Source organism: Pararge aegeria, chromosome 15, assembly GCF_905163445.1.
Source record: "Pararge aegeria chromosome 15, ilParAegt1.1, whole genome shotgun sequence".
Lineage (NCBI taxonomy): Eukaryota > Metazoa > Arthropoda > Insecta > Lepidoptera > Nymphalidae > Pararge > Pararge aegeria.
Window position 1 is genome coordinate 6,714,070 of NC_053194.1, and position 13,548 is coordinate 6,727,617.

General features: G+C 35.5%; 1 protein-coding gene across 2 annotated transcripts in view; it reads right to left on the reverse strand.

Moving 5' to 3' along the window:
• Positions 1-13,548, reverse strand: part of LOC120629861 (prominin-1-A) — a 47,621-nt gene that overhangs the window by 22,010 nt on the left and 12,063 nt on the right. For both annotated transcript variants that reach the window (XM_039898933.1, XM_039898935.1), the window contains exons 3-6: positions 6,637-6,860; positions 3,758-3,945; positions 843-938; positions 238-440 (exon numbers count right to left, since the gene is read on the reverse strand). In XM_039898933.1, coding sequence (XP_039754867.1) covers positions 238-440; positions 843-938; positions 3,758-3,945; positions 6,637-6,860 — 711 coding nt within the window. The remainder of the gene's footprint in view (positions 1-237; positions 441-842; positions 939-3,757; positions 3,946-6,636; positions 6,861-13,548) is intronic.

The following is a 13,548-nucleotide window of genomic DNA, read 5'->3' on the forward strand; positions in this document are numbered from 1 at the left end:
TGGATAAATGCGGGCGTTACTTTACGGAAGTCCAATATGTACTATGAACATTTTACTGACAGCCAATCTGTACCTACGGCGTAATTCAAATGATTTTTATTTACGATTTACGCCGTTTTACTTCGATACTAGAGAATCCTCAGGTCACGCTCACTTTACCCTGGAAACTCAAAAAGATTTTGCTTATCGTGGATCACATATATAAATCTGAATGTTTGTAAAAAGGAAATTACTCACTGAATCAAATTTCATCATTATATGTAGCGTATTCGTTCTAAGAGTGTCACAAAGAGGGATGTCCTTTTCAACACAGTGTTGCCTCAGGCTATCTAATTGCTGAGCCAAATCACTAATCTTTTCTGAAGCTGCTGTTGCGAGAAGACTAGCTTTGGTGCAAGATTCCCGTAATGACGACACCTTTGTTGATAAGTCTTCACTCTCTAAAATAAAAAAATCTTTATTATTTATCATAGGTATGAATAAAGTTGGTTTTGTAATTTTCAAAATGGCAGCACGTGCGTTAATGACTTAATTTTGCATTCAAAAATTCAAAAATTGTGTGTCTTGGTTTGGGTCTATGATCTCACATAACGAGAATTTACAGTTTAGCCTGGGCAAAAACTGTTCTAGAAGTTCCGAGAAGTACTTGTAGTTAAACAAGTAGTAAAACATTATTTCTATTCAGGTGATTTATGCGTTTGTGTAGCTGATGTGCGGGACTTATTATAAAATTGGAATGTAATATAGTCACTATTTTACCCCTTGATAGAGTACTTACTTATACTCCTAGATTAGTATTAATTACGTTTGAATGTCTGGTTTACTCTACTATTTATATGTACCTGTGATAATATCTGCTAAAGAATCCAGAACTAAATCAATGCCACTTTCTGATGCTATTGCTTGCTGTATTGGTTGTCCTAAAAGCGTTGCTACATCTGTAAATAAAAATATTATTAAATCTGGACTAATATTATCATGCCAAAGGGTTTATTTTAAATGGATGATAGATGGACTAAGTATCCAACAAACAACAAACAACTGTTTGTTGTTGGACTATCCAACGAATAACAACTTGTTGTTTGTTAGCTAGTCAGTTTACCAAGGAAAGCTATAGGGTTAACATCATAGGGTATATAACATCATGCTACAATCCATAGAAACGGAGTATCAGTAAAAAATATTTTCAAAATAAGAATGATTATTCCTTTTGAGAGGTTCCGTGGCGTGCGCTGCCTAAATGGTGATGCAAAAATTGTGTATGACGGAATTGTTACTTAAAAACGGTACAAACGTGTATGAAGTCGCGGGCAACAGCTAATACATATATTAAGAGATCCAAAGACTGAAATTGTAACAGAGAAATGTAGGAACACAATCAATGCAAGTATACAAAAAGATCTCCATCACACCCAGAGGCTATGTTATTATGGAAATAAATGTACATTTATATTCAAAACACCGACAAAGATTGGGAACAAGGGAAATACACACTCAACAGCAACGTTTTATTGCGCCTCAAATGTATAGAAACGTATAAAATATGGATATAATGTGTCATCAGCGTGTCTTTCCGGAAACTTCAGGTTTGCCCTTTGAATTATATCAAGGGGTCTCATTTAACGATGGAGAGCTCGTTAGACGTATATCTAGGGTTGAGTAACTGCATAATGTTTAGTTCTGTAGGTTAATATTTTACTAAATGCGTTTTCACGTTTGTTTAAAACAAACAGTTTACAATCAATTTCATTCATCATCATTTCCGCAGCCTATCAAAGTCCCACTGCTGGGCACAGGTCTAGCCTGTCATAGGAGAGAGGGTTTTACAATTTTATTATTCTATTTTTATTCATAAAGTATAGTTTTTTTTCACAAGTTGGCCCTTGACTGCAATCCCACCTCATCTCACCTGGTAGTAAGTCATGATGCAGTCTAAGATGCAGTGGGTTGACCTGTTAGGGACTTTGGTAGTCATACTCCTAATCGGTTTACACGCACCGGGACACTAAATCGCTTAGCGGTACGTCTTTCGGTAGGGTGTTAGTTAGCCACGTCTAAAGCCTCCAACGAGACCAGACCAGAGATTATTTAGAAGTTATTAATTTCCAAATTGCCCCTGCCGGTAATCGAACCCGTAACTTCCTACTTAAAATCACGGCGCTCACCGCTGCGCCAGGAAGGTCGTCAAAGTCATGGAGGTCAGCTTATACTTGACTTATACACCGTCACTTTCCTAAGTCTGGGCAGGTACTGAGATTTTTAGCAGTAAAACCAACTTTCAATACTTTGCTCGATCCGAGAATAAATAACAGAACCTCGTGATCATTTGTTGTACACTTGACCAACGACGCAATTATTGTACAACAGATGCAGTAAGCGCTATTTTTACAGGTGAATAGGCGTCAACCACCGATCCAGAGTTTTGTTGGCCACGAAATTATTGGACTAGGCTAAGCCTAGATATAGTATTTTCTGCATGTAAAGAGGACCGTGTCACAATCTAGCTAAATAAACAAAAAATGATGATGATGACCAACGGCTAATACTTTCAAAATTTGTTACATCCCTAGTAAATACCTCTTTGAAACATTCGGGCCAACAAAATTTTGCTCGGAGTTCATGATAGTTTGGTAGCCTATAAATTGTCAAGAGAGATGTTTACGGCAAAGTGCGTACAAAAAGGTTCTTATCATGGCTCGGTTACTTTTTTGTTTATATGCCTGTAAATATTGAAGGTTCAGCTATTTACCAAGGGAGGTATAATATAAGACTTATATAGTAAAACGGACCTTAATAGATCTGACCAGAGCGGACACAGATCTGAATTTCAGTTTTTTGACCCGGAGTAGAATGAAATAGACCGACATAAATCAGAACTTTTATCTTATCGTGGTGAAAAAATTAATGGCTTCCCCATACGTGGGATATTCTCCCCGTTGGATATACCGGAATTAAAAACTACCACGGTATTTCCCCTTACTCGCTCTGCTAGACACCCAGGAATTCGCAACTCTTCCCAGACGAAGAAAATTAGACCTGAATCACCTGACCAAAGATATGAAAATATCCAAAAATTTAGTTAAAGATACCTAGATATAAGCGTCATGGTACAGAAGAATCAACCTAAACGTAGTCACGAAGATGTATGGTAATGATATCTTTGTTTTAATATCACGACTTCTATGTACATTGATAGACTTATCGATTCATTACAAATAACACAAATGAAGTAGCAATATAATGCCACAACATTGGTATACAAAGGCCTTCTTATTGCTAAAGCAATATCTTCCTTAAGTCTCTTAGAAAAAATATAATTAAAGATTGTATTAAAGATTGGTTGCGGACAACATGGAGCTTGTTATCCATGCTCTATGTAGTGTTGGCATCTTTGTGTGCTCCATATCCGTGCTATTTTTATACATGCAAAAGTCCGTCTGTTTGTTTGTTTCTTACTTATATTCAGCTAAACCACTGCACTGACCTTGTAGAAATTGAATATAAAGATAGCTTGCATCCTGGAAGCAGACATTGACTAGGTACTTTTAATACCAGGAAAGCATTACGAGACTGTTGCGGAGAAATATAAAATACCGATGGCAAGATCATTGATGGTTACAAATTTAGCATAGTGATAGCTTGCATCCACGAAACAGATAGCATGGGACGGTAGATCGAAATAAAAACTTATATACTTACCGAAAAATGCTAGTTGTTAATATATTATGTTTACAAAAATTAAATCTTAAAAGCTTACTCCTCAAATCCTCGTTATAAGCATAAAACACCATATCCACTGGAGGTACCAGACTCTGGTGCAACTCCTGCGCAGCAGTTGAAAGCCAGGAAGCTATATCTGCGCAGGCGCAGCTAATAACGTTGCGACTCTCCGCCACAGCCATCCGGGACTGCTCATTACTCAAAACCATTCCGGATATAAGAGCACTGTAATTTAAACACAGCTTTAAATATAACAACATAACATTGTTTTTTGTATAGTCGCTTGCAATTTTTATTTATTAATAAGTTTAACACTTATTAAATGCGCGTGTTGAATGCAAGTTTCGTTTTGAAAATGCTAAGAGCAAACTTTGACTTTTAGGTTTATATTGTGTTGTGTGTGCCGTAAACCGCATAAAGTAGAATTTTGAATTGAGTATGTAAATAATAAGCTATCTATCGGGATAACTGCGTGTTGTTTTAATTTCATTGCTCTTTTGCTTGTGAATATTACTTGTAAATGGTTAGTAGTTAGCTTCATAGCTTTATTATAAAATAATGCTCAAAAGATTACTCTTACCTCTATAGTAAGTTTTCAATAAAGCAGTTTCAAAGCAAATCTTTCGTTTTGTATTGACAACCTAATTTAATTCGACAATTCCTATATAATTGACAAGTTAATGTTCCTCTTGTGGCATGCTTTCTAACGACTAAAAAGTAAATAGACAAATAACTGTTGTGCAAAATATCGGAGTATATTGCAAAGAAATAATGTATCAATTCCTCTTCATATTTCCTTTACCAATATGTCAACCTTCATCAAATAAAACAGACATCTATGAAATTTATAGAGATCTGCAATCTAACGCCACACTGGAGTTAACTTTAATCTGTCATCATCAAACGATCCGATGTTTTTTTTATTTCAATTTTTAAATGACACGCTTGAGTACGGTCAACACGAGTCAGCTAATACTAAATACCAAACCTAAAATACTAGTAAAGTTGGTTTGTCTGATTTGGCTTTATACACAGGATTGTAATCTAAATGTTTCAAATAAAAAGCACTGCATCTACAAGTAAAAATTCTCGTAAAAATAATTTAACTTTTGAGATGTACGCTTAAAATGTTTGGCTTGGCAGCGAGATGGGTTTGATTTTAGCATTGTTTGCTTGTCTGTTTTAAGATTGTCAAGTATATCCAAAAATGCCCAATTTTTTATACTAGGTATCGTTGGTGTCCCAACTGGTGGAGTAATCATTATCGTCGTCAACACATTGTATTTGTAATTTGAATATCATTGTTCTTAAGCAAACTAAATTTTTATTTTGGAACTTTTAGAATTTAATTGAGTAAAATAGCGGGTCAACCAAATTAAAAAGGACAAAAGAAAACGATATGGTGTATACAGATTAGTAAAGTAAAACAAGACTAGGTTTTAGTTAACTCTTAAACCAATACCGAGCAAAACCAAACCATTGTCTGTTTTTTTATTTCACTAAAAAAAGCTAAGAGTGTGCCTTTCACTGTAATCTGACCTGATGGTAAGTTATGATGCAGTCTAAGATGGTACTGGGCTAAACTGTTAGCCCCAGTTAGTGACATCGTAACGGACCGTTAGATCGTTTAGTGGCACATCTTGGTCGGTAGGGTCTAGGGACTAGACACGCTTCAAGAGCCTCCCACTAGACAATTATAAATTCCCAAATTTCCTTGCCGGAGAGCGAACCCGGAACCTCAAACTTATAACTTCCATAGAGCTCCCTAGTGCGTCGGGGAGGTCTATAAATTAATCTTTCTTAAAGCTGTTTCTTAAAGCTGAAAAGTCAGCATTGTCCTCTTACTAACCCATTTAAAATGTATATCCTGAAGGTAAAAATACAATATTTCTAGAGTCCTTCCTTTGTAAACCTTGACTCGTTTGACTGTTGGTTCTAGGAAGTTCATACCTAAACTATTATTTAAAAACACTATTTACATATTATGAGACTTGACTTTGAAGTTGATGGGTACAAATATTGTAAAAAATACGAAGAAACGCTGTATTTATTTAAACACCGGAAATTTAGGTCATTTGTATATCTATAAAAAACTAATAAAATTTTTGTCAGCATGTTACTTTTGAAGTCGATCTGTAGATAGACAGGTACAATACGAGTAGGTGTTCTTAATTGAGTCTCGTTTGATTCTTTTTTGATGGCCGATTGGCGCAGTGGCCAGCGACCCTGCTTTCTGAGTCAAGGGCCGTGGGTTCGATTCCCACAGCTGGAAAATGTTTGTGTGATGAACAGGAATTTTTTTCAGTGGCTGGGTGTTTATATGTATTTTATCAGTATTTATGTATATTATTCATAAAAAATATATTAGCATATTATAACTAATAACTTTTCTAAATAGAATATTAGTGATATTTCCTCCTATCTAAATAGTCTTTAATAAATTAGCATAACTCCCAAGTATTTTTGAAGTAATACTTCTTTTGGCGCTTTAGGGAAAAATTATGAGGGTAAATTTATACGATGCGCGCGCATACCGTCACAGAAAACCCGCATTCTAAAGTGAGCTATAGTAAGCATTTTAGTTTTTCAAGAAAGGTTTCACACTGTACACTTTTAATTGTCAAAGTCCGCGGGCTTATTGCAGTTATTCAATTTTAACGTTGAGTGAAACTTGGTTGTCCATTGTTAATCTCTTTTTTTTTTTACAAAAGTAGAATAAGGTGAAAGATGAAATTTTTATAAAGATTGATACGAGTATCTTGTTTCGCCAAAGAAGTATAACTTCTAACGCGTGTACCTAAGTAAACACACTTTTTTTTTTAACTTAAATACTTACTCTAGGGATTATGCACGTTTTATCATATCCCTACGGTAAAAATAAAAAGGAGATTGTAGTATGTAAATGTAAGCACTTACCAGCATATAAGTAAAAAAAGGAACGTGAAAATCACGAGGACTTTGTCATGGCAATCTGGTTGCTCCGGCTCTAAGAATAAGGTTCCAGATTCAATTTCATCGGTGCATTTCGATTTAGAAAACAGCGATATTAAGCTCAATATGAACAGATACAATGGAATGATCAGGGCGAATACACCGAATGTTATTATTATCACCAAAAATGTAGACTCCACTTTGATTGACTGTAAAAAAGAGAAAGAAAAATTAAAGCAAATGTCCCTATTTCTCTAATAGTATTATTGATGAACAGCGAAAGTTTCTTTCACACAGCAACGGAGTACGATATAGGAGATATTTTATATTAATGACCCACCATGTCAAATATATGACAACATGGCTAGCATGGGCAGTAGACAATATTATCTACGGGTTAACGAAAAAATGTTTATCTTCCCCCACAGTTTTATTCACTCACTTTTTTGCCTTGCTTTGGCAGGTGGATAAGTAAATTTTACCCCTCGTCGGTTGATATAATAGGGACAAGGATAGGGATACATTTAAAACAAGGCAGTTGATCAATTAGATACATTGGCGCCGATTCTCTGTTGCATAAATCTCTTAACTTAAGCACATTGACGGGATCTTAAAGAGTGCTTTAGTTTTTCATACTGTTATCATCATCATTATTATATCAACCCATTACTGGCCCACTACAGGGTCTCTTCCCACAATTTGAAGGGGTTAAGGCCGTAGTCCACCACCACCACGCCCAGTGTGGTTCGGTGAACTCCACATACCTATGAGAACATAACGGAGAACTCTCAGGAATGCAGGTTTCCTCACGATATTTTCCTTCACCGTTGTAGCAAGTGATATTTTAATTGCTTTAAATGCAACTTTATCTTAGAACAGTAAGAGGTGCGTGCTTGAACTCGGCCCCCCGAAAGTTAAGTCGAAGTCCTACCCACTGGGCTTTCACTGCTTCACACTACGCCAGAAAAAGGATCCTGGTCACTCATCAGGCGATGGAGTGAGCTATAGTTAGAGTATATCTCCGTGATCAAATCAGGAAAGAGATTCGTATACGAAGCTGATGTGGCAATAGGCGGGGCATGTAGCTCGGAGAACTATGGACGTTGAGGTCCCAGGAGGCTGAAATTGCGACTCCGGTTCCCTTGACCCTTGAACTAGACGCATGGACAAAAGACTCTGTCCAGCCGTGGACGTCCATTGGATGTCTTGATGATTATGATAATGAATTAGCACCAATATCTACATTATAAAATACGGTATATCCGAGTAACATTATATTGTAATATTCCTACCAATTCCATCGCTGTACGATTAAAGGCTATCTTATAATATTCAAAAACTTATTTGACTCAGCATACGTAGCGTTGGGCTACGGGATTCTTATTGTATAACCTACATCAAATACCTAAGTCTAATCTGAATCTACATAAAATATTTTATTTGTTCCGGTCATTTGGAATGTTTTGTTTATATCGGAAATAGTATTATCATTCACCTTGTACCTGGTTGTTATTAGCATTAAAAAAAAACTTGTTTTAGGAGTCTGTCTGAATTGAACAGTTTTTTAATGTAAAGTAAATTAATGTAGATGAAACTGCCACGGTTTATAACAAATAAACATAATTGATTCTCGATACATTTGATACATTTATAACAATATAGTATTTGTAAGACAACATATTAGTCTTTATAAACAAAAAGTGGATATAAACAGTCGACTTACAAGAAATGGTCATAAATTAGTGACATCTGCATATCGTCTGCGAAAGGTGCAGAAGTCATTTGTGGGATTGAGTATACGCTTTTATAATATGATTCCTAAGGTAATTTTGGACCTACCAATCCATAAGTTTAAAGAATGTGTTAAAACACATTTATTACAGCGAGGTTATTATACAATTGATGAGTTTCTTAATGACAAGGTTGCTCGGAAGCATCCGGCCCCGCTTTCATCTCTCACAAGATAGAAAAATGAATGTTAAAATATAAAATGTAAATTTTTGATGTTGGAAAAGAGCAACTGCTGAGTTTCTTGCCGGCTTCTTCTCGGTAGAATCTGCCTTCCGAACCGGTGGTAGAGTCACTACACACGGACAGACTTGACGTTTCAAAAGTGCTTGTATTAGGCCTACTTGAAATAAATTAGAGAATAGATTAAAGATTTGTTAGAAAACTGAACAATTTGATGATATTTTTTTATTTATACTCTTTATTTGTACACCACTCAGAAAAACTAAAAAAAAGAACAAACACGTGAAGAATGAAGCAGGATACAAAACGCGGCCTCATCGCTAAGTAGCGATCTCTGCCAGGCAATCTTAGAATTAGAAAAACTAAAAAGAAAAACGAATAGGTGGGATACACACTATTTAAAACAAACATACGAATTACTGCATACTAATACATAAACCAGACTACACAAATACAACTACTACAATTACTGATAAATATCAAAAATAAATATACTAATACATATAATAAACCTACCTTAAAACCTAAATATGAATTAGAGTAGATAAATAAATAATAATAGTCGTCTTTATTGAGAGAGATAATGAGTCTTAACAGCATTTTTAAATATGCCCAGTGACTTCGACTGTCTTATGTTATGATATGGAGTGAACTGAGCGATGTCCAAAATGTGATACGCCGACTGATACGGTGACCGATCACCGTATACAACTAAACACCACACCGTATACACAAATATGTACCAAATTAGAGGTACATATTTGTAACAGGCTTTACCTCCACATTATGTGTATCGAATATTTGTTACTTTTATAATTACAAGTTAACCTGCTGACAAGTTAACCTGCACTTATTTAATTATTTACTTAAAGCACCAGAACAGAATCACATGCAATACATTGACATATGATAATAGCCTAAGGAATTAGATACACAAATGATTTAACTTGTAGGTAGCTGCAACATGCTTAATAACTATTCAATAATGATGCTAAATGAAGTAGGAAACTATAACACGAAAAGAAAATGTAAAAAAGAAAAAGTATGTATACAAAACTAAAAACCAAAGTAATTCTATAATAATATAATATTAATGCAAAAGAAACAAAACCTGCCAAGGACTTTTAGTAGCTAATTTTTATGTATTGTTTCACAAATGCGAAATTAGAACGTCGTATCTACACTCTAATATTTGCCAAGAAGTACTAAGTGCCAACGCGAACGAGTATTTTAAAATTGTTAACAAAGAATTCTCACTAAAGATAATTCGTACATCTACAGTGACGTTTTAAAAGGATCGCTTCCTGAACTTCCTGAAATCGGACACTGTAATAACTTAATAAGTTATGAGTGCCAACACCCTGTCGGCGCCGATTGGGGCGTTAGAGTTAAACTAAATGTAAGTATGAAACCATAATAGCTCGGAGGTATAGGGGGTTGATTGATATCCGAGAGGTTCTAGTTTTTTTATATTATTTATTTATAGGTACTAATTTTAATGTTTAGGGGAACATGCATTAGTTTAGGGGAACGAGAAATACTAATGGTACGGTAATGAGTAGTTGATAAATGATAATTGAGGCGGAGAGAAAAGTGTTAATATTAGCTCATGTTAGGGTTAGTTACATTTTATTTAATTTGTGTCGTGTTGAAAATAGATTTCCCCCTCAGAATACTCATGAGTTAATAATGAAACAAATACTGCTTGTATTTTTATCATCATCAATTCATTCATATCCCATTGGGCATCCTCCCTCAAGAGGAGAGGAAAATGGGAATAAGACACACCATACTTCTCCAATGCCGTTTGGTAGGTGTATGTATCTCCAGAGCACAGCACAGCCGGTACTAAAAATATATTCTAGACAACAACTCATGGCACGGGTGTCAAGCGCCCATTTGCGGAATTCAATGCTTTATTTAACCGTTGAAGGAAGTGATATTTATTTGCTTAAGACGCACATAACTTAAAAAAAAAGTGGTACGTACCTGCTGTCACCTCGGGGAATTAAACTCGGTCCCCTCGAGTGTGATGCCGAAGTCCTAACAATTAGGCTATCACCGCTTAAAAACTCGATACTTAAACCGGGACTCAAACTCAGGGCCTCGTGGTCTCGTGGTTCGTAGTCGAATGCTAACCGCTCGATCGACGAGGCAGCATAGTATTGTTAACATAATAATGTGAACAGCAATTTAGCTACAGTACATACATTAATCCTCTGAGAAATCCTGTCCAAATGGATAGGCAAGTATTAAATCCAGTGCGACTGGTATCATATGAATGCGCAGTCTACTGCTATGTCCATAGTATTAAGTAATAATGTTCTACGAATAAGAGCAGTCATGTCTAACGATATGTATGCACGCCGATGGACACGCGGCGACCATAATATCAAAGGAAAACGCCTTTATTAAATTAAGCTGAATGAAGAATATTTGAAGTTGGCCAGCTTTTAGAAGTATGTGACGCAGACAGTAACTTGTGATAATAAATAAATAAATATAATACGACAATTATACACACAACACCATCAATCGCCAAAGTAAGCGTAGCTTGTTTATTTTGTTTATTGTTTTTTTTTGTTTATTGTTATTAGGTACACAAAACAGGTAATAACTAAAAGTAGATCTAAATTTAAGTAAGTAAGCTTGTGTTATAGGTACTAAGATAACTGATGAATAGTTTTATGAATAATATACATAAATACTAATAATATGCAGATAAACCCCCAGACTGAAAAACATTTAAGTTCATCACACAAACATTTTCCATTTGTGCCTTTTGAATCGAGCCTTGGTCTCAGAAAACAGGGTCGCTGCCCACTGCGCCAATCGGATGTCAAATATCATCATCATCTTCATCAACAGCCTATGACTCGACGGCTAATTGTATTCTGATGTACTGTCACAACAAGAGAAACGCGTCTTAGAAAGTGCGGCCCGGGAATCTGATGCATACGCAATGGCGTGCACTGAGTTTCTCACCGGGAAAACTGCATAATACAGAAAAATTCTCCTCCTATACGAGTTATATATCAATTTTAGGGTAGGCAGTGCTTTTGTGCATGTATGAAGTGCACGCCACTGTGCATACGTGTTAAGCCTATAGTGCTTATAATGCCATTCAGGCCGCGGCAAAACGCTTCTCCGGACGAGTTCTTTTCACTGCTAGTATGCTAACCAGTAAGGGGTGTGGTATTGGTATGAATACCATATCGGTATCCCTAATAGCTCGCTATCATAACATTAATCGGTTTCTTCGCAGTATTATATCGTAACGGTAAATCGGTTGACGGCATGTCGATGTTGAAAAGGTGGTAAATAGAATCGCCGAATCCTTCCACTGCACAACAGCAATAATAAATTCTTAAATCCCCCCTGAATTTGAGAATTTAACAAATAAATTCTCGAACCCCCCCTGGATTTGAGAAATTAACAAATAAATTTATTATTTCTGGTGGTGGTGGTGGCGCCAGATGTGTCGGGTATCGATCACATTTGACACCAGTTCTTTGGGAATATTATGGAAAACTCTAAGTTAGCCTTATCTCTAAAGCAAATTATTTCTAATAGCATAAATCATACAAACAAAAGTTAGACGTTTGTGCCGGGGATCAAAAGTGAAGCTCTAACCACTGCTGTGGCTGTCGCCACACTCCAAGTACATGTCTCCCTTTTTTTAGCTATAAGTGATCCCTCAAAAGCTACATACTACGTTGTAATAATCACAATAATTACTAAGTAGCTTAATAAAAAATGGCACGAAATGAATAGTATTCAGTTACTTTTCCACTCTAGGATTCCCTGTAACAAATTCAAATTCTCTTATTATTAAAATATGACCGCCTAGTATGGCTCGATTCAATCTTACAAAGATCCGGTGAAGATCCACAGATATCCTTAACGGAAAACATAGTATAAATAGTGCAGTAGTAAAAATATACATTACACACGGAAGTAGGTTTAGTTTATTTTTAATCCTATTATGGTAAATACGCCTGTTTAGTGATATTCTATTATCTTCAATTAGTGTTGTTTACCTTTCATGTAACTTTGTCGACCTTTTTCTGACCGTTTAGGTAGAAACGTCCGAAACAGCACCAAGACTAAGTGCAAATGATAGGCCCTTTGGCCTTGCCATTCGGGCACTCTTTCCTTATTATTGTCTCCTTGACATTCTTTTCTTAGCGTTTTGAAACGGTTCGGCGCCACAAGAATTTTTTTTTATTTTAATTTTAAACCAAGAAGTAGGTATGCATTGTAAATAAATATTTACGTTCGAATTTACCAGTCGGTGCAAAGTAAAACATTCCTTCCTTGCCGCTGTAATAACGAAAGGAGAACAATGTATGTCTAGCCTTTTTTGATGCTTAGCACCTTAAAAATGTAGGAAATATCTATATATTTTTTTTATAATTTACACCTTTAGATTATGGAATTAGTAAAGCTTTATATTAAGGCAACATTTCGAATGCGGAAACAACTTTTAGATGAAACGGACGACGGTAGACGGGACGGTTAAAAGAAAAGAAACTGAAATTTTTAAAATATATTACCTATATCAATGAAAGTCCACAGGGGCGTGAAAGAGAGAATGAATAACATTCGATACTTACTCATTTAATATAAATATATTTCTCCTAATAGATATAGAAATAGAAATAGAAATAATAACTATGTAGTTGAGATTAAAAATAATAACTTCATTTTCACGCTTGTTTATTTCTCATGAAATAATGCTTCTAGCCCTAGTCTAGTCCTTTCTTTATCAGGAACCTATCGTCTTGGGTCCACTTTTTAAAAAGATATGCGGACTGTTGTTACACATTGATTATTGTCTGATTGGATAATTTTGTTAATATTTAAATTTGTTAGATAATTAGCAAATTATATTTACGAGCATGTGGAATAAGTATTGATAACAAT